The sequence below is a fragment of the Rattus norvegicus genome, chromosome 20 (genome assembly GCF_036323735.1).
Source record: "Rattus norvegicus strain BN/NHsdMcwi chromosome 20, GRCr8, whole genome shotgun sequence".
In the NCBI taxonomy this organism is placed as follows: domain Eukaryota; kingdom Metazoa; phylum Chordata; class Mammalia; order Rodentia; family Muridae; genus Rattus; species Rattus norvegicus.
The window spans coordinates 36,106,591-36,133,649 of record NC_086038.1 but is presented as its reverse complement, the minus strand read 5'-3'; the positions used below and the strand labels follow the sequence as shown (position 1 = coordinate 36,133,649).

General features: G+C 41.0%; 1 protein-coding gene across 7 annotated transcripts in view; it reads left to right on the top strand.

The window, feature by feature from the left end:
* Positions 1-488: 488 nt before the first annotated feature.
* Positions 489-27,059, top strand: part of Tbc1d32 (TBC1 domain family, member 32) — a 230,881-nt gene continuing 204,310 nt past the window's right edge. For 5 of the 7 annotated variants that reach the window (XM_039099307.2, XM_063279628.1, XM_039099308.2 and 2 more), the window contains exons 1-4: positions 490-946; positions 3,861-4,022; positions 15,988-16,165; positions 26,181-26,249. In XM_039099307.2, the coding sequence (XP_038955235.1) occupies positions 792-946; positions 3,861-4,022; positions 15,988-16,165; positions 26,181-26,249 (564 nt within the window). In that variant the 5' untranslated portion in view covers positions 490-791. Of the gene's footprint in view, positions 947-3,860; positions 4,023-15,987; positions 16,166-26,180; positions 26,250-27,059 lie in introns of all 7 variants that reach the window. The other 2 variants (XM_039099311.2, XM_039099304.2) reach the window with 2 other exon arrangements.

Below are 27,059 nucleotides of genomic sequence, written 5' to 3'. Positions count from 1 at the left end.
GGAGGGCGGCAATGGGGGGAGGGTTGGGAAGGGAACACCCATAAGGAAGGGGAGGGGGGAGGGGGATGTTTGCCCGGAAACCGGGAAAGGGAATAACACTCGAAATGTATATAAGAAATACTCAAGTTAATAAAAAAAAAAATTAAAAAAAAAAAAAGAGCTATTCCCAGTCTGTCATATGGCATTTCCTTACCAATTACATAATTGCGCTAAACTTAATTGTTAGTTTCTTTTCTGTTTGGAGTGCCATCCTTATAGGAAGGGAACAGTTGTTATAGTTGCTGTATAAACACGGTTTTTCCACACTGCGATATCACTCAATCTCCAGTTGATACTTCAGTTTGGCTTCCTTTGCCCTGCTTTTATTAGCTGCCCCTTACCATTCTGTCCCCTCCCTCCTTCCTGCAGGTCAATGCACCCGCCTCCTGGATTCACCCCTCCCTTGGGCGGGTCAGCCAGATGACGTCAGGCGCAGCCGGGCGGTTTCCCGTTAGGCCCGCCCCCTAGATCCTGAGGTGTCTGTAGTTCCTGTTGGGGTCCGCCTGAGTTCTGCACGTATGGACGAACGTCAAGCAGCTAACGCCGGCCTCAACCAGTTCCTGCACTCCAAACCCAGAGCCGGGTCTTCCAGCACAACGCCACTCAACCGCTGCCCCGCCCCCAGGCGCTAGCTGTGGTTTCCTAGGGAACGACGCTGCGCGTCGGCGGCGAGTGGGCCGGGTCGCGCGTGCGCAGTGCGCTATGTTGGTGGCGACCCCGTGGAGGTTGCAGAGATTTGACTGCCGCCCAGCATGGCCCATTTCTCCGGCGAGGATGAAGTGATGCTGCAGGCGATGCTCCGGCAGCTGTTCCAGAGCGTGAAGGAGAAAATCACTGGAGCTCCCTCCTTGGAGTGCGCAGAGGAGATCCTCTTGCGGCTGGAGGAAACTGACGAAAATTTTCACAAGTAAAATCGAGTTTATAAGTTTTTAAGCAAACCAACCACGGGTCCAGGAAAGCTGAAAAAACGATTTGGATATCGATATTTGATATTTTTGCGAAAATAGCTGATTGGCGGTTCAGTGTTTTTCCCCTCTCCTTTGTCCCAATGCTGAATTTATCCTTTTTCAAACTGATTTCTCAAGAGCCTCTTCTGCCTGTATGTTCTTTTCTGTCACAGAAGCTTAAGAACATTAATTGTAAAGTATTCCGTTCTTTAAAGACACTTGGAATTCCTTTCACATTACCTAAAAATAGTGACTCCCCCTCCCTCCAGGTCCTTTTTTTTCTGGTCTGTTACTTCTCTGCCTGTTGTAAGAAGCCACTTAACATGGCCAGGGCGTTCCCTACTGAATCAGGTCTTGGTGCCTGTGAAGGAGGTGCCCACTGAAAGGAAGCAGGTTGCCCATCTTGGAGGAGCAGGGAGAAAGGAAGTGTTGGGGTGCTATCTGAAGGACCTTTTACAGTGCAAATGCTCCTTATAAGTGAAGCGTTTCTTTGGAGTTTGCTCATATAATGAGTTAAGCCTCTCAGCTTTAAGGTCTACCTCCAGGCATCCGATTATAGTTGTAGCCCTTTAAAATCCAGTGTTTGCCTTTCGTTTGGTCTCACAGCTATTTTTCTTGTGATGTTGTTTTTGTCTGTTTATTGACTTGGTCATTCTGGTGCTGGGTGTTGGAACCCTAGCCTAATGCCTGAAAGGAGGCATTTTCTGTTGCTTTTATTAACTTGGCTATCCCGAAGTTCAGTTGTTCTAGAAATGGACATTAAGGGACCCTTCATTTCCTTTAAGGTTCTATGTAAAAGGTTATGTTTACTTGTAGTTTTATTGTGTTCTTTACAATTTCCTCAGGTTCTCAAGGGGATTTTTAAAGACGTATAAAGAATCACTGTAGAGTTTCTAATTTAATAGTCATGAATTTTGAGCCCTGCTTGCTGGGTTGCCCAGGCTAGCCTGGAAATGACTATTTAACTTTAGCATCCTAAGCGGTGGGAGCTTGTATTAGCATGCCCAGCTTGGTTTTTTTTTTTTTAAATTTATGATTATACTTATGGTTTCCTTTGCTTTTGCTTATTTCCATATTAAATTGGTGCTGAACACAATGATTGGGTGATACTCTCGTTTAGAGAGACTGGCAGTCAGGATGCTTTTGTTGTTCTGTTTTCTTTTGGTCAAAGGTTCACTATATATTTTAGAAGTACAATATAGAACATTTGGCACCTTCTCAAATAAGAGTGGATTTATTACATATCCATTTGTTTGTTTTATGACGGGCTCTCATTTTGTAGCTTTGATTGGCCTGAAACTTGCTATGTAGACAAGGCTGGCCTCAAATTCACAAGAGATGTGCCCACTTGTCTCTGCCTCTGGGGTGCAGGGATGACAATATACAAACCTCTACACCTGGCATACTCCCACTTTAAAAATAGTAAGTCCGTAGTTTTAGTATTTTATCTTGGGATTTTTTTTTCAATTTTATTTAGATTTTCAAACTAATTTACATGAAGATTTTCCTTAGCATTCTCTTACCTTAATATTTATAAAATCTGCAATTATATCTCCCTTTTATCAATCCACATTATCAAAAGCTTATATGGATACTGAGTTTCTGGGATATTAGCAATTTCATAGGTAGATGCTGTTGGAGACCATTGAGTCAGTGAGCGATGTAATTTCAGGTATAAATAAACCAAAGTGGGTGGAAGTGTGGTCACTGGGAGAGAAGTAGGTATAGACAGTACCATTGCATAGCCTGTCCCTTCCTCCAACAACCTCCATTGTTTTTCTCTCTAAGCTGCAGATCCATGTTGTCTTTCTTCCCTTGAATATGGCAGAACATACTTGAGGCCTTTAGAAGGCGAAAGAGAGAGAATACAGAGTACATGTCTTCTCTCTCTCTCTCTCTCTCTCTCTCTCTCTCACACACACACACACACACACACACACACACACACACACACACACAGGGCATTTTGAAATTTAGTTTCTGGTTTTCTTTAGTTTTATGTCAGTTTTCCAAGAAAGTCACAAGTTCATCCTTAAAAACAACCACTGAATTCTCTTGGGAAATGTAGGTAATAACACTGGTGAGGGAACGGTGGAAACCCACATGTCTTTGCCCAGCTTATCTGTACTTTCCTATGTAAAGGGAAGGTTTTCATTAGTGGAGGAAGCAATGAGGCTTCTGGCTGTGCATTTGGAACTGCCTCAGAGATGTGGGAGCTTCCAGGTGTCTTTCCTTATAAGCAAAAAGCTGCAAGATTCAGATGTGAATCTTTGAGGACATTTTCAATTTCTTTTTGTCTTTTTTGTCTTCAACACTGGGCTCTACCCTCAGCTGCACGAGAGTATATTAAAAGATGGTTTCTGGTGTCACCGAAAGGAAGATTTAAACTTTTTCGACTTATTTTGAAAGTAACTGTGTGTGTGTGTGTGTGTGTGTGTGTGTGTGTGTGTGTGTGTTTTGTAAGAATACCTATGCAGTAAATTGTATTCTACATTTAATTCAGTATTATGAGTGGGCTATATCACAGTCAGTTGCTCAGGTATTTTACTTAAGAAGACTGGTCAGTCTAAGATACAGAACTTGCTGGCATAATGGTATACATCTGTAATCTTAGGACTCAGGATGCTGATGCAGGAGGATTTTGAGTTTGGGTCCAGCTTGGGCTACGTAGGGAAACTCTGCTCCTCTATCTTAGCTCTAAGTAAATAACAGCGTAGAGTTAGGGTCTGGGGTGTTCTTGCCAGCAATTACGTTCCTAATGACAAGGCAAAATGATCATAACGTGTTACAGGCCTTTGTGTGCTAGATCTCCTGGACCTGATTAATAAGTAAGAGTGTGATATTTACCACATTTTATGTCTATGTCTGTCTCAGCTATGAATTTGTGAAATACCTCAGACAGTACATATGTAACACGTTGGGGTCGATGATTGAAGAAGAAATGGAAAAATGCACATCTGGTCAGAATCAGGGAGAGGAGTTTGGCTATGACACCGTTGTGCAGCACGTCACCAAAAGAACGCAGGAATCCAAAGAGTGAGTATGACCATAACAGTTACGGCCGTATTTTACAACGCGTGTACTCCTTACCCTTCCACGAGTTCCTTTAGCTTCCTGTCTCTGCAGGAAGTCTCTGCAGGTCTCTGCAGATACTGCAAGTCAAAACCATAGATCTAAAAATTAAGGTCTGGGCTGGGCAGTGGTGGCACTCGGCAGGAAGAGGCAGATCTCTGAGTTCAAGGACAGCCTGGTCCGCGGAGGTGGTTCCGGGACAACCAGAGCTGCACAGAGAAATGCTGTCTGGACAAAAATAATTAAAATCAAGAATCCACACTTGAGTGGGAGCACGTGATATTTTTCTTGGTGGGTCTAAGTTGCATCACTTAATGTATTATTTTCCAGTCTCATTTTCCTGTGAATTTTATTTTTCTTTTTTTTTAAAGGTTTATTTATTTTTTATATATGTCACTGTTACTGTCTTCAGACACCAGAAGAGGGCATCGGATCCCATTACAGATGGTTGTGAGCCACCATGTGGTTGCTGGGAATTGAACTCAGGACCTCTGGAAGAGCAGCAGTGCTCTTAACCACTGAGCCATCTCTCCAGCCCCTTATTTTTCTTTATAGATGAATACAATTCCGTTGTATGTAAATAACAGAATTTCATGGATACCTTCGTTAAATCCCGTTCATCATTCCGTGGTATGTTGTCTGATCTCCACGCGTCGGTGTATGTTCTAGGGTTTTCATTGCTCTTGATTTGTGGTCACATTCTACAGTGATCAGGTAGAACACGAAAGATGGTTTTAATTTTCCTGTAGTTGTTGAGTCTCGCTTTGTGCTCTAATCTGTGATCTGTTTTGGAAAACGCCGGGCTGCTGAGAAGAATGTATCCTTCGCAGCATTTGAGTCAAATGCCTTGAAGATCCCTGTCCAGCCCGTTTGATATCCGGTGTCATCTTTGATCAATGATGTAAGGTAGTTTTGCTACTTCTGGTTTCGTTATTGTTGCTATTAAGAAGCCCGTCCATGCTGCGGGTGGGATGTTGAAGTCACCTGTTACTGTTGTGCAGGGTTAATCTTCAACTGAAAACCTAAGAGGATCTATTGCATGAAAACAAATGCATTTTGGTTCTGGGAATGGATCTTTAAAGCTATAATGGCCTCTAGTAGTTTGTTCCCTTATGAGTCTGAAGTGACATTAGATATCTTTCCATTAGTTTTCCTCTGGTATCTGCTTTGTCAGTGTTTAGAGCTGTGACATCTACTTGTGTCCTAGGTCTGTTTGCTTGCTGTGCCCTTTTCTATTCCTTTACCCAAGCTGATTGTCTGCCTGTGTGGTGAGATGTGTTTCTCAGAGGCAGCAAGTGTATGCTTGTGAGTTCTGATTCAGTCTCCTGCTTTGTATTTTGTGACTGGAGAATTGAGACCAATAATATTCGAGTTATTGAAAGTGTATATTGATTTCTGCCTTTTGTCACTTTTTGTTTTTTTCCCCTCCTTTCTCTACTGTTCACTATTATTCTTATAGAACTATTATTCTAGTGTTCTTTATTTTGTGGTGTAGTGCATGGTCTTTTTTTTTTTTTTTTCTTTTTCTTCAATTATAAGGGTTCTTTTATGTATTTTCTAGAGAAATGTCTTAGTGGTCATAATTTCTTTAGCTTATTTTTTAGCATGGAAAATTTTATTTTTTTCTGTCAGTTATGACAAATAGGTTTGCTGGGTGTAGATTGTGGGTTGGTGGTTGTCTTTGAGAACTCAAAGTGTATCTGTCCAGGCCCTTCCGGATTCAACATCTTAGTTGAGCAATCTGCTACTGTTCTGATGGACTTGTCTTTGTGAGTTTGTGTTTTTCTCTTTTCATGTTCAATAAACTTTTATAAGAGTTGAAAAACTGTTGAAGGAAGACTCCAGTCTAAGACAATGTACAAAGAGAAAGAAGTTTTATTCTGCAGAAGCAACCAGCATGCTGTGGTCAACCATTCTCCAAAATGACACCTCAGATCAAGGCCTGCAGGCCTTCTTAGAGGGAACCAGGGGAACTCTCTAGAATGATTTGGTAATCTCTTCTGTGATTGGTAGGGGCTAAGCGATGACATTAGTATAACTTTGACTGGCTATGTTAGTTCTTCTAAGTATTTACAGCGTGGGTTAGGTATTCTAAAATTTCATTGGTGGGTTCTGGGGAGGTGACAGGGGTCTGCTTCTGATTGGCTTGTGCCAGGTGGTCAAGGTCTGTAGCTTGTGCCAGTAGTCAGTGATGTGCATTCCTGTTATGAACGTTCAACTATGAGATGAGCTAGGATTGCCCAGCACGGATGACCCATCTCGGGAGAAGATAGTTCCCATTCTTGTGGTTATCCCCAGGCTGTTCTTTGGGAGGGGATTTTATGATCTTGGTCTGGATTTTATGGTCTGTCCCTGGAGCTGATGCCTTATGGCCTTCTTTTCAAATCAGGCCTGGTCTTTTAAGTGGAGACAAATGGGGTTTATGTTGTCCTTTCATTTCTTTGCTCTGCATATTTATGTTTGAGCTATAATATGATGATGGTATTGTCTTCTGGTCTTGTCTATTTGATATCCTGAGGGCCTCCTATGTCTGTCTGGATGGGCATCTCCTTTGGTAATTCTGTGGAATCTTCTGTTTTAACTCTCTAAGAAACATTTCCTGAGCATGTGGAACTGGAATCTTCTCATTTTGTATCTATGGTCTCCAAGTTTGGTCTTCTCAGAATGTCGTGCACACCTTGTGCTTCTCGGTGGACTCACTGTTACCTCATTTTTTGCCTGGTTTGCTTGCTGCAGTTTCTCAACTCAGGGTCCCAGCTCAGACACTCTGTCCTGTCCTTGATCTGCCCGATTCTGGAGACTTCGCACAGAGCTCTGTATTCGATTTACCAGGCTCTCCGTTTCCAGCATCTCTGATTTCGTTTGTCCTCAGCATTTCTGTTTCTTTGCTGCATTTCTCCTTCAGAGCTTGCACTCTTTGTTTCATTCAGTTTTTTCTATTCCCAACCACTAGCTAATCTTCTTTGAACCTACACATATGTACATATGTGGTTCTGATCATTCCCTTGAGTTTTTCCCTGTGATTCTCCTACGCCATAGCCGCAGTCTAAGTAGGTTTTCTCTTTTCACGTTCAATATACTTTTGTAAGGGTTGAAAACCTGTTGAAGGAAGACTCCAGACTCAGACAGTGTACAAAGACAAAAGAGGTTTTATTCTGCAGAAGCAACCAGCATGTTGTTATATTTGGTGTTTTTTATATTTCTGTGCCTAGTTTTCTTGCATCATATATATTTAATTTATATATTTTTATATATTTATAATTTATATATTTTATATATTTATAATTTATGTATATATTATAAATTAAATTTTTTTTTATTAGAAGTTGACTTTTTTCGGGCAGAATTGAGTGTGTTCTTCAGAAAATACTTCCTCAGCCCAAGAGCTCAGTGTGCCTGATCAAAACTCTGTTTTGTTTTGTTTTTTGTTTTTGTTTTTTTAATGGAACAGTAACTAGTAGCAACCACAGCTGCTTTAATGTGCTGGACAATTAGACTCCCCGTTTTCTTCAGTACCGTTGTGGGATAAACACTCAGACTGTGTAGAAAGATTTTAGTTAATAAGATTAGGGTTGGGAGGGAAGTAGGGTAGATTAGCATCAGGATTAAGTATTGGGTTGACTTTGAGGTGAAAAACAAGGTGGTTAGAGTAGCAAGGAAGGGAAAGGTGGGACCCTGGTGGGGTCCGTAGGGTTAGAGATCGCTAACAATTGTGGGAGGTTAGGGTGTATGAGTAGAGAGAAGGGGATGTGATGGAAGAAAGGGGAGGGAAGAATACATGTGGGAGAGCTGGAGATGTAGCCGAAGGGTAAAGTGGATGGAGAAACATAAAACAGGGCTGTGTAACTTACAAGCAAAAGCAAAATCCTCATGGGGTATAGAGAAAAACCGGAGTCAGCTGGCACAGCATCAGCAGTGAGTTGATGGGCGAGCTTCTCAGATCCCTCTGGTACCACATGGTGCTGTGCTGCGAGACTGGGAGCTGCAGTCCTTGGTCTCTGCGGCCTCAGCGTTCTGGTGTTTCAGGCATGTAGGGGAGGTTCTCAGTCCTTTTTCTGGTAGTTCCCTTGGATCTCAACTAACACTTGTGCAGGCCTGGTATGTTAGGAGCACACTTCCCTCAGGTCTGCTGCTCCCTCCACAATAATACTTCATTAGGATTGCTTGACAGTACCCCGCAAACCATGGCACTCACATCCTGTAGTGCAGTGGTTCTCAACCTGTGGGTCACTGCCCCTTTGGGGATCGAAAGACTCTTAGGGGTCACAATCAGATATCCTGCATATCAGATATTCACATTAAGATTCATAAAAGCAACAACATTATAGTCATGAAGTAGCAACAGAAGTAATTTTGTGGTGGGGGGATCACCACAACATGTGGAATTGTATTAAGGGGTTGCAGCATTAGGAAGGTTGAGAACCACTGTGTAGAGCAAACACTGCTCTGTGTAGCCCATAGGGCTGCCCGTGAGCTCCCTGTACACGCTCCTAACCTGTTGTCCATACTTTTGCCACCATGCCAGTCTTGCTCTTTATTCAACAGTCCATCTCTCAGGAATGTCCTCAGTTTGCCTTGCTGGGTAAAGTGCCTCGATTGCATGGGGGCATCTCAATTCACTGTCATCTTTGCAAGGCCTGCTGTTCTCAGTTCTGCTTAAGCCAATAACCTTTCTGGGCTCCAGTCATTTCCTTATTTTGCTTCCCTCTCTTTTGTCACTCCTAAAGGATAAAATCCATACCTGTCCTCTGCTTATTTCAGTGTTTCCTCACGAGGATGGGTGTTCTACAAAGCTAAATTTTTATCTGATTTTTTTGGTTTTCTACTTCTGCATCTTAATGCCTAGAACATGTGCTATATATTTTAGGTTCCTTTTAATTAAATTAAAGTGTTTTATTTGCCACTATAAATAGTTCAATGTTACAAATTACAATACTTTAAATGTTTGTTCTCTAGCAGTGTTAGAAGCTTGGTCATCATTGTGGCAGAATTAGTGGGTGATAAAATCCTGAAGAGAGGCTAAATACAAGAAAATTAGGCCATTGAAGACAGCCGTTTCAGAGGGGATCAAGCCAGTCCTTATACCCTAGTTACTTTTACCAAGACAGTGAACCAGCATGCATGTTTCCCACAGAGAAAGAGATCAAGGCGGATGGTATGGAAGGCAAGACTGCTCCCTCTCTATTTGTTGGCTTCTGGTCTTGTCCTATTATCTATCCCTTCTCAAACAATCTTGATTTTTTTCATGCTGTTTGTCATGGTCTTGACTAGAGCTGGGCAGACTCTGGTGTAAGTGTGTGGAACACTCAAACTGTGAGATAAACATGTATATATATATATATATATATATATATATATTTTAAAGAGATTTATTTGTTTTGTGTATGTGAGTACACTGTCACTCTCTTCAGACACCGGGAGAGGGCACTGGATCCCATTACAGATGGTTGTGAGCCACCATGTGGTTGCTGGGATTTGAACTCAGGACCTCTGGAAGAGCAGTCAGTGCTCTTAACCCCTGAGCCATCTCTCCCTCTTTATTAATGTATCTGGGCTCAAGATTAGTTTTAGCAAAGGGAAACAGATTGTTGCTGAAAGTAAACTGTCTTTAACAGTAGCTCCCCCCCTCGCCCTTATGTATCAAGTACTCTCCATACGTTGAATGAACAACTCCAGTTCATTACAGTTGGTATACTGTAAAGAATAATAAGATTTTTTTTACCCTTTACCATAGCATAAAGTGAAATTGAGCGTACAGTAGTTTCAATTTGGTATGATAAGTGCCACAATCCATGCAAAAGGCTGAATGGAAATATCAAGGAAGAAATATATTAGGCAAAATATGTAATGCATAACTATAATTGAGAAGCATCAAACACAAGCCCCAAAGAGATTAATGTTCCCACAGGAGCCCATGAGTGACAGATTGGTCGGCGGATCTCTTCAATGTCTCCATGCCAGGTAGCAGGTTCCTTTCATTGTGGTATTTCACTGTCTCTTCTTGCAGAGAGGTTGACAAATGTCGCCTATAAAGGGACATATAAAAGCATTTTAGACTTGCTAACTGTACATTGTCAACAGTATGAAAATAGCCTTAAGTAATATATAATAGACTGCATGTGCTTCAGTAAAATCTATTTAATGGAAAGTCAGTTTAGAGCAATAACATGATGTCTTAGGTGTTTTTCTATCACTGTGAAAACTTCCACCAACTAGAGTTCAAGGACTTAAATATATGAGCCCAAGGGGGCTCTTCTGATTTAAACCACCAGACAATAATCTGCCAAGTCCAGTATCAGACATACTGGACTCTGAACGGGAGTATGAATCAGCTACTGTATTGTAATGCAAGAAGTCTAATTTAGTTTTAAACTAAACTTTCAAAAGCTAGTCTGGACAGGAGTTCTGTTTCTTTTGTGGCAACTACTGTTTACTGGTGTTACTCACTGGGATGAAGTGGCAATATATAAATATTATTAGCAAGATTAAACCATTAACATATGGAGCAAAAACAGTAAAGTTGGAGTTTCTTATTTCTTGCTTTAGAGAAAAATAGAAGAGTTGTGTTGATCTTTGGGATATATTTTAATACCCAGTCGTCTGTGTCTAGCAGCTTATTCCAAAAAGAATACTGAAAGTAGTCAGACAATAGAAGCCTTTTCATGATAAGTGCAGAGTTTTAAAGGACACTATTAGGAAATTATTTAAAAAAAAATCTCTGCGTAAGCTATTTAACTTGTCCTCCTTTAGTTCATCCATGTATAAAATTTAGAACAGTTACTACTTCACAAAGATTTAAAAGGGCCTAATGAGTGTTTGTCTTGTGCTTTATGAACTGTGGATGACAGACTTTAACTTGGACAGAGAGTATTATCTCCTTAAAAGTATTTGTGGTTCTGGAGAAATTACTCAAAGGTCATGTGGTAGCAGTACCTTTCTGCTGTAATAATTCCAATCATCTTCTGAATTAAACAGTTCAATGTTTATGTCTCCAGTACTGGGACGTACGAGAGCTTCCTTTTAGGTGCCTCATGTGATTTAGTGAGTTTGGAAACACATAGGCAGATTTCCATTGTTGATCTGGTTTTCTTTTCTTGAAGCTTTCTGTTTCCCCAGCCTTTATGCAAATGTTTCCTGCAGCATCATAGGGAGGTATGGGAGGTATGGGTGGTACCAGTATTCTGTATCTGCTTCCGTTTGCATCCGAAAAGCTCCAGGGGCCACTGTTGGGTTTGGTGTCCATTTAACCCTGAAACTAATGATCGGTTACTTAGGGTTTTAAAAGATCACTGCTCGTATTTCCTCTTCTGACCATTTCTCATGGAAGTGTTTTACAGAAGAATTCGTAGTTGTCTTTTAAAAAATCCTGTTAAAAGCATTTATGTCCAAAGAGAATTTTCAGATAATCTATGGATTTAATAATCCTCATGTTTTACTTTTTATGCTTCTTCATTAAACTACTAAATTATCTGTCTGTCTGTCTGCCTGCCTGCTGCCTCCTCTTCCCCTTCCTCCCATGCTTGCTCCCTCCCTCCCTCCCTCCATCCCTCCCTCCCTCCTGCCTCCTTCCCTTTCTCCCTCCTTCTCTTCTTTCTTTTTGAAGCAGGCTTGAACTGGATCTGCCTGTCCTCTCTTGGACAGCTGGGATTAACGGTATACCGTACCACATCCCGCTAAATCACTGGATTGTAAATTTAAAGGAGTGGGGACATCGTGATGCTCATGTGAACCTGACTACAGAGAGCGCTGAGAGCGCAGTGTAGCTACTGTGGAGGCACAGCCTTTTGTTTCTTTGAGACAGAATCTCACTCTGTAGCACTAGCTGTCCCGGAACTTGCTTTGGAGGTCAGGCTAGCATTGAATTTTCAAAGACATACTTCTCTCTGCTTCTTGGGGGCTGGGATTAAAGGGCTGTGCCACCATGCCTGACCAGAACATCGTTTGATGGACAGATCTTAATGGTTACCAGAACATTTTCCTTGCTCCCTCCGTCCTTCTGACAGAACATTTCTCTGTGGGTCAGGCTGCCCTTGAACTCACCCTGGTGCAGGCACAGATACACATACAGGCAAAACACCCATCCATATAAATGCTAAAGTAAAAATAAGTCTTTAACACCCTTCATAATAGATCCAAATAATATAAAGTACCTCGGTGTGACTTTAACCAAGCAAGTAAAAGATCTGTACAATAAGAACTTCAAGACTCTGAAGAAAGAAATTGAATAAGACCTCAGAAGATGGAAAGATCTCCCATGCTCATGGATTGGCAGGATTAATAAAGTAAAAATGGCCATTTTACCAAAAGCGATCTACAGATTCAATGCAATCCCCATCAAAATACCAATCCAATTCTTCAAAGAGTTAGACAGAACAATTTGCAAATTCATCTGGAATAACAAAAAACCCAGGATAGCTAAAACTATCCTCAACAATAAAAGGACTTCAGGGGGAATGACTATCCCTGAACTCAAGCAATATTACAGAGCAATAGTGATAAAAACTGCATGGTATTGGTACAGAGACAGACAGATAGACCAATGGAACAGAATTGAAGACCCAGAAATGAACCCACACACCTATGGGCACTTGATTTTTGACAAAGGAGCCAAAACCATCAAATGGAAAAAAGATAGCATTTTCAGCAAATGGTGCTGGATCAACTGGAGGGCAACATGTAGAAGAATGCAGATCGATCCATGCTTATCACCCTGTACAAAGCTTAAGTCCAAGTGGATAAAGGACCTCCACATCAAACCACATACACTCAAATTAATAGAAGAAAAACTAGGGAAGCATCTGGAACACATGGGCACTGGAAAAAATTTCCTGAACAAAACACCAATGGCTTATGCTCTAAGATCAAGAATCGACAAATGGGATCTCATAAAACTGCAAAACTTCTGTAAGGCAAAGGACACTGTGGTTAGGACAAAATGGCAGCCAACAGATTGGGAAAAGATCTTTACCAATCCTACAACAGATAGAGGCCTTTTATCCAAAATATACAAAGAACCCAAGGAGTTAGACCGCAGGAAGACAAATAACCCTATTAAAAAATGGGGTTCAGAGCTAAACAAAGAATTCACAGCTGAGGAATGCCAAATGGCTGAGAAACACCTAAAGAAATGTTCAACATCTTTAGTCATAAGGGAAATGCAAATCAAAACAACCCTGAGATTTCACCTCACACCAGTGAGAATGGCTAAGATCAAAAACTCAGGTGACAGCAAATGCTGGCGAGGATGTGGAGAAAGAGGAACACTCCACCATTGTTGGTGGGATTGCAGACTGGTACAACCATTCTGGAAATCAGTCTGGAGGTTCCTCAGAAAATTGGACATTGAACTACCTGAGGATCCAGCTATACCTCTCTTGGGCATATACTCAAAAGATGCCCCAACATATAAAAAAGACACGTGCTCCACTATGTTCATTGCAGCCTTATTTATAATAGCCAGAAGCTGGAAAGAACCCAGATGCCCTTCAACAGAGGAATGGATACAGAAAATGTGGTACATCTACACAATGGAATATTACTCAGCTATCAAAAACAATGACTTTATGAAATTCGTAGGCAAATGGTTGGAACTGGAAAATATCATCCTGAGTGAGGTAACCCAATCACAGAAAAACACACATGGTATGCACTCATTGATAAGTGGCTATTAGCCCAAATGCTTGAATTACCCTAGATGCCTAGAACACATGAAACTCAAGACGGATGATCAAAATGTGAATGCTTCACTCCTTCTTTAAAAGGGGAACAAGAATACCCTTGGCAGGGAATAGAGAGGCAAAGATTAAAACAGAGACAGAAGGAACACCCATTCAGAGCCTGCCCCACATGTGGCCCATACATATACAGCCACCCAATTAGACAAGATGGATGAAGCAAAGAAGTGCAGGCAGACAGGAGCCGGATGTAGATCGCTCCTGAGAGACACAGCCAGAATACAGCAAATACAGAGGCGAATGCCAGCAGCAAACCACTGAACTGAGAATAGGACCCCCGTTGAAGGAATCAGAGAAAGAACTGGAAGAGCTTGAAGGGGCTCGAGAACCCATATGAACAACAATGCCAAGCAACCAGAGCTTCCAAGGACTAAGCCACTACCTAAAGACTGACCCTGGGTTCCAACCTCATAGGTAGCAATGAATATCCTAGTAAGAGCACCAGTGGAAGGGGAAGCCCTGGGTCCTGCTAAGACTGAACCCCCAGTGAATGTGATTGTTGAGGGGAGGGCGGCAATGGGGGGAGGATGTGGAGGGGAACACCCATAAAGAAGGGGAGGGGGGAGGGGGATGTTTGCCCGGAAACCGGGGAAGGGAATAACACTCGAAATGTAAATAAGAAACACTCAAGTTAATTAAAAAAAATAAGTCTTCAAATGATATATTTTCTCCTTTGGAGACATTTTAGACTCGATGAGCTGAGGGGATGTAGAAGTTTTCTAGTTTTGAGTCTTACTTCAGGAATCTGTTTTCTGCTACCACTTGGAATTGTTTCTGTGGCTTTTCTAGGAAAGTCCCACTGACCACTTAACTCCTACTTAGATCCTGAGAAAACATAGAATGTCTCGGTCAGGGATATGGGAGCTGATAGACATGAAGGAAGGAAGGAAGGAAGGAAGGAAGGAAGGTGGGTGGGTGAGAAGTGAGAGAGAAATGATTTGAGGGATAGTAGTGAACTGTACTGTAGCATCACAGCCTGGCTTCTGGAGGTGTGATGGGAACATTTTTTTTTATCTTTATTAACTTGAGTATTTCTTATTTACATTTCGATTGTTATTTTCCTTCCTGGTTTCCGGGCCAACATCCCCCTAACCCGTCCCCCTCCCCTTCTATATGGGTGTTCCCCTCCCCATCCTCCCCTCCCCCCCCCCGTTAACACCCTTCCCCCAACAATCACGTTCACTGGGGGTTCAGTCTTGGCAGGACCCAGGGCTTCCCCTTCCACTGGTGGTCTTACTAGGATATTCATTGCTACCTATGAGGTCAGAGTCCAGGGTCAGTCCATGTATAGTCTTTAGGTAGTGGCTTAGTCCCTGGAAGCTCTGGTTGCTTGGCATTGTTGTTCATATGGGGTCTCGAGCCCCTTCAAGCTCTTCCAGTTCTTTCTCTGATTCCTTCAACGGGGGTCCTATTCTCAGTTCAGTGGTTTGCTGCTGGCATTCGCCTCTGTATTTGCTGTATTCTGGCTGTGTCTCTCAGGAGCGATCTACATCCGGTTCTTGTCGGCCTGCACTTCTTTGCTCATGTGATGGGAACGTTTGCTTGTGTCTTTGGTAACAGAAAAGCATGTCACGGGGAAAGCTTGGCTTAGAGCTGTATTGATTTTACCACATTACTTCATATTTCCAGATAAAAAAGTATAAGAAATCATATGCTTTTGGAATGTCTTCTTTTAATTTTCTGAGTTTTTTTTTTTAAATTGGATATATTTCTTTATTCACATTTCAAATGTTATTCCCTTTCCTGGTATCCTGTCCATAAGCCCCCTATCCTCTCCCTCACCCCAAAAGGGTATCCCCCCCATCAACCCCCATCTTACCACCCCACCTCCACATTCCCCTACACTGAGTCCAGCCTTGGCAGGACCAGGGGCTTCTCCTTCCACTGCTGCCCAACAAGGCCGTCCTCTGCTACATATGCAGTTGGAGCCATGGGTCTGTCCATGTGACTCTTTGGCTGGTGGTTTAGTCCCTGGGAGCTCTGGTTGGTTGGCATTGTTGTAATTTTCTGGGTTTTCAAAACAGGGTTTTCTGTGCAGCCCTGGCCTTTCGCCCGCTTGTTGTGCCATTTTTATGAAACAGAAAGTTGGATTTTTCCTTGTTAGCATTATGTTCTTAAAGAATTTTTCTTTCATACAGTAAGAAATGTACCTGGGTATCTTGAGTTCATTTCCTACGTCTGCCTTGAATTTAAAGGTATAAGGAGATGATGCATTCCCTGAAGAACATTATGATGGTGGTGGTCGAGTCGATGATCAACAAGTTCGAGGAAGATGAGACACGCAGTCAGGACAGGCAGAGGAAAGTGCAGAAGGAGCAGAGTGGCAGCTGCTGTACAGACAACTGCTCCGACAGTGACTCCTCCTTCAACCAGGTGGGCTGTGCTCCTCTGTAAGCCTAGCAACCTGGGCTGTGTCAGTGAGGAGAGCATGAGCTGGGCACAGGGAAGCACGCATGCTAACTCCTTGCTGCTCTTGACTGCCTGGGTGATTTGACTGTCCAAGGCCCTGCCTCATGGAATCCTCTTCGTGATGCACTGTACCTTGTAATTATAAGTTTCACATCGCTCTTCTCTGAGTTTCTTTATAACAGGATGTCTTGTGACACCTACAGAAACCGGGACAGAGATCTTGCACTTCTACTAACCAGGACCTAAGTAGATGTTCTTGTCATTTGATTACAGTAGAATTAGGAAAACGGTAGACTTGAGACTAGTCCTAATACTAGACAAGGGAAAGCAGCTAGATATGTGCCAAGAGCCCCTGACAAGCTTCCAGGCCAAACACTGTCAGTCTCTCCACCTGCACCATTTGTCAACAGATGTGAGAAGGAAGGCTTCTACCGCCCGGTAATAGTTACAGATCACTTTCCTGCACATCTCAAGGCCCGGGCTTAAGCTGTCACAGATAAGGAAGAGCATCCTTAGAAAGTAGACCTAAGCGTGTTGCAAAGATCGATTGGAGGAGTTTGGATCACACATGAAGAAATAGAGGCACAGTGACACTGTTGAGGCCGTACGGTTGTACAGTGGTGACCACAGAAGTAATCAGAGCCAGCTCACGGTGGCTGTGCTCAGCTGCCTTTGCATCGTTGGTCAGGAGAGACCCTGTCGAGCTGTGTACTCTGCGAGTCAGGCTGACGCGATGTGACGGAGGATGTGAGAGAGACTGGGAGTTTCCCATGTTATAGTTCATAATAATCTCTCAGGAAGAAGATAACCTTAGTGTATTCACTGGCTTGGCTTAATTGCTTAACTGTGCTTCTTCAGAAATTGAAAGACAGACTTACATCAGGAGCTCACCATTAAATGAAATTACTTATTTAATGAGCTTCTTTAATGCAGTGAAACACAAGAGAAGAGAAAAAAGAAACATTTGTTAATATGCCCCGGCCCAAATGAAGGTTTTCAGATCTACCAAAGCTTAATTGAGTAGCTAGGAGTTCATCACTTGCTAATTCCCATATGCTAAGTTAGTTCTAGTAATTAGAATAACAGATCTTTCCGGTTTGGAGTGAATGAAGTCATAATTCCAGATATTTTTGTTTTTAAGTTTTGATTTGCTGGGATTCTTCAGATGACATCATACTTTCAGCTCTGTGGCTTTGGCTTGCACACCGGCAACCTTTGCATCTTCTAGCGTCTACCTTATGAAAATGACTGTTTCAGGAGAGTGTAATTGGGTTGAAAGTGAGCTCTGTCCATGAGGACATTATGGGCTGCCTGCTCTTTCTGAAAGGCATGTATAACATATGGATGCTAGAATATCCCTGATGGCTCTTTGAGAGCTATACTTGTGAGCTTGAAGAGGTGTGTGAGGATGGCTTTGCTTGGTAAAGAGATGCTTTGACGGGTAGCTGATCAAGGTTACTCTGAATTACTCTGTAGAGGTCCTGACCCCAATCATCCCTAAGCATCGGCAACAGTGTTTGGTTTTTTTTTTTCCTGACCGTGAGTTTGATGGCAGCTGGGAGAACCGGAGTGCAGCCCCCTGCTTTAGTCCATCCGGTGTGTATATGCCAGGAACTTTATGTTGACACACCAATCAGTGACATGAGTAGGTCAAGAGAATGACAATCTTTGCTCCTGATACTTGCTGGACTGAGAAGTATCTCTGTCTCAGGGACTAAGGTCAGACATCATCACTTGACCCTAAACCTCTGTCTGTGAGAAGCTATTCACTAGTCTGAAGTCATGTGTTCCCAGATAAGCCACCTTGCATCAGCGCCCAAGAGAGATAGCCTTTAGGAGTAGCTGGTCTTGTTTGTACCTTGCCATCGGCTAGCATACTGTTAGTATAGTAGAGCTGTTACTCTTACCACTCTGGCTTGCTGCTAGACTCTGGGTCCTTCACTATGACATTAAGAAGAAGGACTCTGCCTTGTTAGAACTCCACTAACCACTGCCAGTCTGGTTGATCCCTTCAGAATTGGTGCTTGCTCTGGGCTGAAATCAATGTATCTGGATTTTTCTTTTCTATAATCAAAACCTATGGTTAGCATGTAAAGCAATGGGTTTCCTTATGACATTTCACGGACATAGGCCATTATACATTGTTCCCACTCACCCCCTTTTCCACTCAGTCAGCCTCCTCAATGCCTTTTGCTTGCTCGTCCCCTCCGTTCTCCCAAGTAGTGTCAATTCTACCTTCACGGCCTTCACACAGACTAATTTACATCTAAGTTTTGTAAACAAAAGCAAGTGTGGCACTTGTCATTCTGAGTCTGGCTTACCTCTTTAAAACAGTGACTGTGGCTTTATGCATTTTCCATCCCTGTCTATCTTTTCTTTATGGCTGCCTTAAATTTCCATGGTATCTATGTACTACTTTTTTTTTATCCATTCATCTTTTGATAGACATCAGAGGTGATTCCATTTCTCAATTATTAAGATAGAACAACAATAAATGTGCATGCACAAGTATCTTTGTGGTATGTTGACTTACAGTTCTTGACTATGTACACTATGTACAGTTGGGGCAGAGCGGAGTTCTATTTCCAGTTTTTTGAGGAACATCTGTATTGGTTTCCAAGTAGCTGCTGTCATTTATTTTTCTGCCAGCTGGGTAAAGGATCTCTCTCCCCATAACTTCACCAGCCTTAGCTGTCTTGATGGTAGCCATTCTGACTGGGGTTAACCAGACTGTGGTTCAAAGCTGTTTTAAATGGCATTTCCCTGACAGTTAAAGATATTGAACATTGTTTCACACATATATTTGCCACTTGTATGTCTTTTATTGAGAACTATCTATTTGGCTTATTAACTCATTTATTGATTGGGTAATTTTTTTTAATGTGTTTAAGTTTGGACTAAAATTAATTTTAGATATTAATCCTCTGTTTCATGTACAAGTGACAAAAATGGCTTTGCATTCTGTAGATTACCTATTCATTCTGCTGATTGTAATTTAATGTTGCTGTTGTATTTTTATGAATGGAATAGTTCTCTCATTATTATTTGAAAGATTATAACTTGATCATATCTGGATTTTTATCTATTACTGAAAAACAAGGGATTTATTAATATATGGAGACTTGCAGATACTGAGAAATAAAGAAGGGATGATAGGTTTTACCAAAATTTTAAGCAGCGCAATGGAAGAGTTTGGTATTGGATCCTTTCCTGCTGAAAAATTGGAATATTCCCTCCAATATACATTAAAATTTTACAATTCTTGTCCTTTCTTTTCTTCTATCTTCTCTCACATTTATTTAACTTTTTAACTATTTAATGCAGTACAGAATAAGTGTTATATTGCTTTGAAATGGGCTAGCTGTTCTCTTAAAGGAAACCTACCCCAGGAGGTATAGTTTATGTGAAGTCACTGTATAGTGACTGCCACCTGTTGGTCTTACATTGTTACCTGTTTAAGGCATTAGCTTCTTTGTTTTATAGGAAAGTGTGCTATGTGATGAGCCATCCTTTGGTCCTTGTGATAGGCAGAGTAATTTCCCTCCCTAAGATGTCCGTGTACAAATCCTTAGAGCCTGTGAGCATGGGACCTGGGGCAGGTAGGACTTTACTGATGTTACTACGTCGTCTTTGTGTGAAGTGCAGTGGCCTCCTCATGGCCTTGCAGAGTCACAAGGGTGTATGTGTGAAAAGCCCAAGGGGATCAAGGTAGATAGTGTGCTGTGTAGGTTGCCAGGGCCACTGGACTAATGTGTCTGTGGGCTGGAGCATGGAGTAGAGGGACAGGAAGCTCAGACAGGCCCCAGAGGCCGAAAAAGGGGAGGAAATGGATTCCCTCTCCTGGGAACAGCATACACTCCATGTATTGCTAGGATCTGAGCTCTTCTTGTTGAGATTTTGTGGAGTGCCTTCATCCTACCCTAGGTGTACTGCCTTTCTCATACTCTTCAGAAGCTAGGGTTTCCATTCTCCTAAGGTGGTATTAGCATTTTGTCACAACTCTTCAAGCTTTAATGTCTCGAGCTTAACTCATTTTCTGGCCTCTTCTGAAATCCTCCAGACTGCGGCGCTCTGGTGAGGATGCCTGGATGACATAGAGAGTGCAGCGGCTATTCTCAGCCTCATGAGAATAGTAAGATCAGGTGTAGCACAACCGTCCGCTGACGGACTCCTCCACTTTCAGCTGCTCCAGTTGGTGTTTTCTGTTTTTTTTTTTTTTTCTGATTGTTTTGGAAAAAACAAACAAACAGAAAAGCAGGAACCTAAAGTCTTAAAAACATAGAGGTCCAAGGGGAAGATGGGTGAGACTTTTAAAAATGGGAGCACTAGTATCATCTGGTCTCATTAAAGTGGATAGTTTGGGAGAAAACCTGGTAGGCAAGGATTGTGCTTATGTTTGCCTATTTCTTGGTTTGCTATTACTCCTCTGGGGAGACAGGTTGACAGCAGAAACTACAGTACTTTGAGTAACCACACTAATTTTTCTTTTATATGAATACTTTAGTGCTTCTTCATTACTTAAAATAATAATAGACTTTATCATTTTAAAATGCAGCACTTATAATAGAAAGTGCAGATTTCTTTTTGATCAGTGTAACTAAAACATCTAGCAAATCTTAGAATAAGCTTAATGTCTGAAAACAGTAGAACATTCTTTTGGTTTTGAAATTACCTTATTCTGTATTTAAAGTTTATTTATAAGTAGGTGCATAATTAAAAAATTTTAGATGTACTACAATTTTAAAAAGGCTATTCCAGGGAAGCCTTAATAATTCTGAATTTATCTTGAGCTAAGTCAGCCTGTAGTAATCTATGTCTGCACTACTGATGAACTTTGAACTTGGTTCTCAACCTTTTCTATGCCTCAGATTTCTTTTTGAATTTTTATTTGAAAAGATATGCTTATTTTGTGTGGTTGTATGTTTTGCCAGTATCCTAGTTATGGTTTTTCTTGCTATGATAGAGCACCATGACCAAAAGCAACTTTGGCAGGAGATAGTTTATTTCTGCTTACAACTCTCAAGTTATACTTAATCAGTGAGGGAAGTCAAGGCAGGAACCTGGAGGTAGGAACTGAAATAGAAACAAACCAGTTTTCTGGCTTCCTCAGCCTGTTTCACACTTAACCCAGGCCTCCTGGCCAGGAATGCCAATGCCCACATTGGGCTGGGCATTTCTACATCAATCACCAATCAAGAAAATGCCCTACAGATTTGCCCACAGGCACTTACAAGGATATGGTGGTGCCCATGGCAGGCTGGGTCCTCTCATATCAATGATCAATCAAGAAAATGTTTCAGACATGCCCACAGACCAGTGAGGTTCCCTCTTCTCTGCAGTCTCTAGGTTGTGTCAAGGTGACAGTAAAAACTGATTAGGACAAAGATGAAACATTGTTTAAGGTAGCAATGTAAGAGCAACAGGTGACAATTACCATAAAGCACTGTAAATACATAAATTCAAAGAGAGTTTTGACCATCTATTGTTCTTGCTTTTCACCTATGTACTATGCTTAGAAATGATTTCCTCAGTTCTGCTTTAACACAAGTAATTATGTCTTAATTATTTCTGGAAGTTTCTTATATTGTCATGGCCACATCTGTTACCTACAACAGATCCATGTGGTGCTTCCCAAATTAAGCCACAGACATGCTTAACACCCCCAGGAGCTTTCTATCCAGGCCGCATTTAGAAAATGTAGCAGATATGTATTAAAGTCAACACTTCACATGCTCTAACTAAGTATGTTCTAGTTAGCTGCTGTGACGATTTATATTTATCCAAGAATAAACAATAACACAAGAACAGTTCTTAATATAATGCAGGACAGCTTTAAGTCAGATTAGACTAGTTATATATATGAGCCTATCATGGTATTTTATTTGAAAGGTTACAGAAGGTTTTGGGGGAGTAGTTTGGAATGGTTGATGAGGGCTGGATTGTGAAGAGAAGGCAAAGGTTATACTTTAATCATTATTTATAGATCCTAGCTATAAAACTGGAATGCTGAGTAAATATTTGAGACAACTTACACTTTGCTTGCACAGGAAAGGGTAATCATTTCAAGGTTTTCTAGAGAAGTGGTTTTAGGAGGACTTTCACTACACTGTAGGTGTAAGAGCATGGTGGGCCATAGTTACCAGGAGACAAGTTGGAAGCCCATCTCGGTCATTAAAAGAAACAGTAAGAATTTGGACTGAGGAGGCTTGGTCATAGTAAATAGAGATGGATCCATAAAGTTCACTGGTGGAGTCTAAAAGTTGGTGCAAACAGTATCAGAACCACAGTTGTAACTGCGGTTTTTGAGCCCTGATGGAGGTGGTACCTTGCATTTGATGCTGGGATTAGAGACTCAGATGTGGAGATGTGGTCAAGTTAGTTTCTTCAGGATCAGATGCCACTAGAATGACAAGTAGCAAAAAATGCCACACCCTCCTGATAGAAAGGTTTGTGTTGGCGCTAGCGCAGTCTGAATCATCTGTGACGTTTAACTGTAGACAAGTAGGTGACAGCTGAGGTGCTCCTGTTTGTAGTATGAGTGGAGATAGAATTGTCAGAGGAGAGTTAGGAGCTTTTATCTCTTATTTTTATTGCTACCTTTTAATTAATGAATTAATTAAGTTAATTAATGTTAAAGTTTCTAGTCAGGGTTTTGGTATGTAGCTGACCTTGAACTCCCAAACCTGATGCACGGGTCCAGCATTGCTGAGTGTACATATGTATGCCGCCTTGCCCATTAGGTTCTTTGGGTTGGGTAAATCTCATGGCAGGAAGGAAAGTTAATTAGCTACAATGAATGATCACAGGATGTAAAGACAATGAGGCCCAACAGTAGGTGGTGGCACATGCCTGTGGCACATGCACTTTGTAAGTGGATTCAAGAGGATAAGGAGTTCAAAAGGCCAGCTTTGGCTAGACAGCGAGTTCATCACCTGCTGCTTGGCTATGGAATGTCTTCTGAAAAAGCACAAATGAAAGATTTTTAAATATGGTATTTTAGTTGTGTATTGTTATAGTAAGACACCACGATTAAGGCAGTTTATAAAAGAAATTGTTTAATTTGGAGATCATGGTTCCAACGGGTTAGAACCCATGGCCATCATGGCAGGGATAATGGTAGCTGGCAGGTAGTCATGGCCCTGGAGCATTAGCTGAGAGCCACTGGGAGTGGTGGTCTAGGCTTATCAAACCTCAGAGTCCACCCCCCAGTGACACACCTCCTCCAACAAGGCCACACCCATTAACCCTTCCCAAATAGTTCCACCAATTGGGGACCAAGTATTCATATATATGAGCCTATTGGAGGCCACTTCCCCAATCACACCAGTGTGTTGATCAGAGAGTAGTAGTGACAAAGTAGGAAAAAGTCAAGGAACTACAATGTCGGTGAGCCAGGACAGTTTGTAAACTCTAAGATTAGAGATTTCAGTGTCTGGGAGGGATGGTGCACATAAAGAGACTGCAATACGAAGTCTCCTTGCAGTGGCCACTCAAAGAGATGAATTCTGTTAAGAACTAAGGATTATCTTTTTAATTGACTGCTACTTAGCATAATGCTGCTTGTCTCGTCAAGTGTAACAGAGTGTTCAAGTAATTGCTTGCTCACTATTTGTCACAGCTGTTAAGGACCGTGTAACTGTATTACAGATAAGAATGGATCAATGTGGGTATCAGTGAATGATGTTTTCAGATTTCTTCTTATTTGCGCTGTTGTAGGTGAAACACAGTTACTTCATATTTTTTATATAGATAACAGAGAAATGTATGATTTATTTGAACAGTTTTCAGATTTTAATAGTGATAAAGGGAAGCACTCAGTTAGCCCCTGGGCACAGTGATGCTGTGGGGTGATGCAGGACTGAGAAAGAGAGATGGGAGTTGAGGATAAGGTGGCTGGAAGGAGGAGATATGACTTAGAACTCTGAATTCAGCTTCTATCCCGCATCTGTGACATGCTTTGTCCTTGTTTGCTTTCTTGACCAAAAACAATTTGGGGAGAAAAAGGTCTATTTAGTTAACACGTCCATCATTCTGCGAGGTCAGGGTAGAAACTCAAGCAGGAGCAGAGGCAGGGACTGTGGAGCAAAGCTGCTTACTGCCTTGCTCTTCATTGCTTAGCTGAGCTGCCCACATCAAGTATTGACCAAGAAAATGCACCAAAGTTGAGCCCATAGGCCAATTTGATGGAGGCAATGCTATGATTGAGCTTCCCTCTTACCAGGATAGGAAACTGGCTTCCCTCTGCTTGTGTCGTGTTGACAAAAACTAACAAACACTCTTTTTTGTTATTTAAATCTTTCTAATGAACCTATGGGTAAGGCATTTGGATACGGATAACAATCTGGTAAACATCATATGGTAGAAATGACAGCAGAAATCAGTTACCAGAGTTGGAAGTGCCTGGCAGAAGACACGTATTAATTTACCTCTTCACTGAATGAATATGTGTAATAAGTAATATAGTCACATGCTTTAGTGCATATACTCTCATTCATATACATACCTATGTGCATGTGTGCATTGTGTACATTCAAATGTGCACATATAAAGGTGTTTGTGTTATCTGTATGATTTCTATACTACAAGTTACCTATGTTTATGTATTCTCCACTAGACAAGATAGCTGCTTTCCTATATATGTGTGCCTCTTCTATCGTTATCTTTCATACTCTTAGTTATGTAATTGTAATACAATTGAGATTCTAAGCTTGGGCTCTGTTTTCATGTTTTAAAAATAGCAGCCCCTAAATGATGGCTCGTGACCATCTGTAACTACAATTCCAGGTAATCTAATGCTTCTGACCTATTCAGGTACCGTGTTGTCCAAACATAGGTAAAACACTATACATATGAAATAAAACAAGTAATGCTGGAATAAAAATCAAATATCATGTATAGCTAAATTGTACAGTTTTAAAATGAGCAAGATGGGACACTTTGAAGTCTTTTTTAATAATTTTTAAAGATTTATTTTTATGTGTGTATTTGTGTGTCTGATAGAACTGGAGTTGTTGACATTTTTGACCTGCTTGAACCCAACTCAAATCCTTTAGAAAAGAAACAAGTAACCTCTGACTCATATTTCTGCCCAAAATTTGAAAAGAATTGTTTGTTGACAGATATGAAATCTTGAATTCATTTGGACTTTCTTGTCCTGGGGCAGCTAGGCCTGCTCTCTCTCATCGTTCCATAGAGAACAACAGTAGGACTGCAACTAGCTTTGGCATAATTAAGATTGGGCCCTTAACCCTGTAGTTGTGCACTCCTTTCAGTATGGGGGTGCTGAAGTGAAAAAGAAAACGGTCCAGACCTGTGTGTAGTAAGGATAACACTTCGGCCCACGAGGAACTGCCAGTGACCACGCCATGCTACCAAAGAGTAGCCGTGGGGAGGGTGGGTGGTGCAGGGTGCAGAGAGACCTCCATCTTGTCACCAGGGGAATGTTTCTTCAAGAAGAGTTTTTTTCTGAGTCAAAGTCTCCGTGGAAAGTGGGCAGGTGTACAGCTCTCTGGAGGAGCCTGTATGTGAACGGTAGCCCTTCTCTAGATGGAAGCTTTGTGTTTGGACAGTTACACCAAGTATAGAGGTTAAGTGAAATCCAGCGTCACACAGAAGGTTCTGAGTAGTGCTCTGAGATATTCCTGCTTTTCTGTGTTTGCTGCTGTTGTTTCATACATGTCACGTTTCTGGGTCTGTAATGTGGGTTTTTTTTAAAAAATATTTTTTGAGTCTTACAGTGCTATTGCATTAAGTTGTTCAGCAAACAGTTTCATGTACAGGAAGATGCGGTATTCTGTTACAAAATTTAGTTCTGACTATAAAATGGTGGTGAACAAAAGTTAGGAGTTTCTTTAAGTCAAAATAGATCGTGTTTCCATTGTTCAGCGTGACCGTGTGCCTGCGGTTGTGTTAACAGTCATTTATAGTGTTCCTGCTGGAAGTCTCTAAATAACTGTATGTTCTACCAATTCCATTACAGAGTTACAAATTCTGTCAAGGGAAACTACAGTTGATTTTAGATCAGTTGGATCCTGGGCAACCTAAGGAGGTAAGTTTAAAAGACAACGTCAAATACGATGATGCCCTTGTAGTCTAGACTGCAATTAGCAGTAGCTGGGCTGGGGTTTTTTGTTTGTGTGTTTGATTAGGACTTATTTATTTATTTATTTATTTACTATTATAGATGTTTATTAGACAAGAACTATTTCTTTCAAAAATCTATATACAAATTCTTCATTTCTCAAAAGCATGAAATAAAAGCAAACTATATATCAAAATGTAACAGAAGAAAAATTTAGGTAATATAGAAAAATGCTCAGTAGACTCGAGGACCAGTTAGGAACTGGTATATAAATTCTAATGAATTTATATATTTGATTTGTAGACACACGAAAGGCCTGATTCTTTTTATTATTGAATGAAGGTATTTGCAGAATTTTTAAATGTTAAATTATAAAATTAATTTACATACAAAGTTAAAAGGAGTAAATATAAAAACAAACAAGTAATATTTAAAGAAAAATCACAGCAAAAATATGGTGTTCTGATGGTTCATCTTGGTATTTTTGTTGGAACAAGGTAGTGTTGAAATATTTGCAAGATATTTTACATATGTACATTTAAGAATAAATTTCATTAATTTGGAAATATTTTCATTTAACATATACATGTAACTTTATGTGCGTGTAAATATATGATTTATTTGCATTTTATTGGAGATATTTTTAGTGTCATTGTGATCTTTGTTCTTATGAAAAATAAATTTAGAATTTTTTAAACATCTATTCGACAATGAAAATACCAGTTATTTTATTTTATTTTTAAAGTAAATGGTATGAATAAGTTTTCTATTAATTCT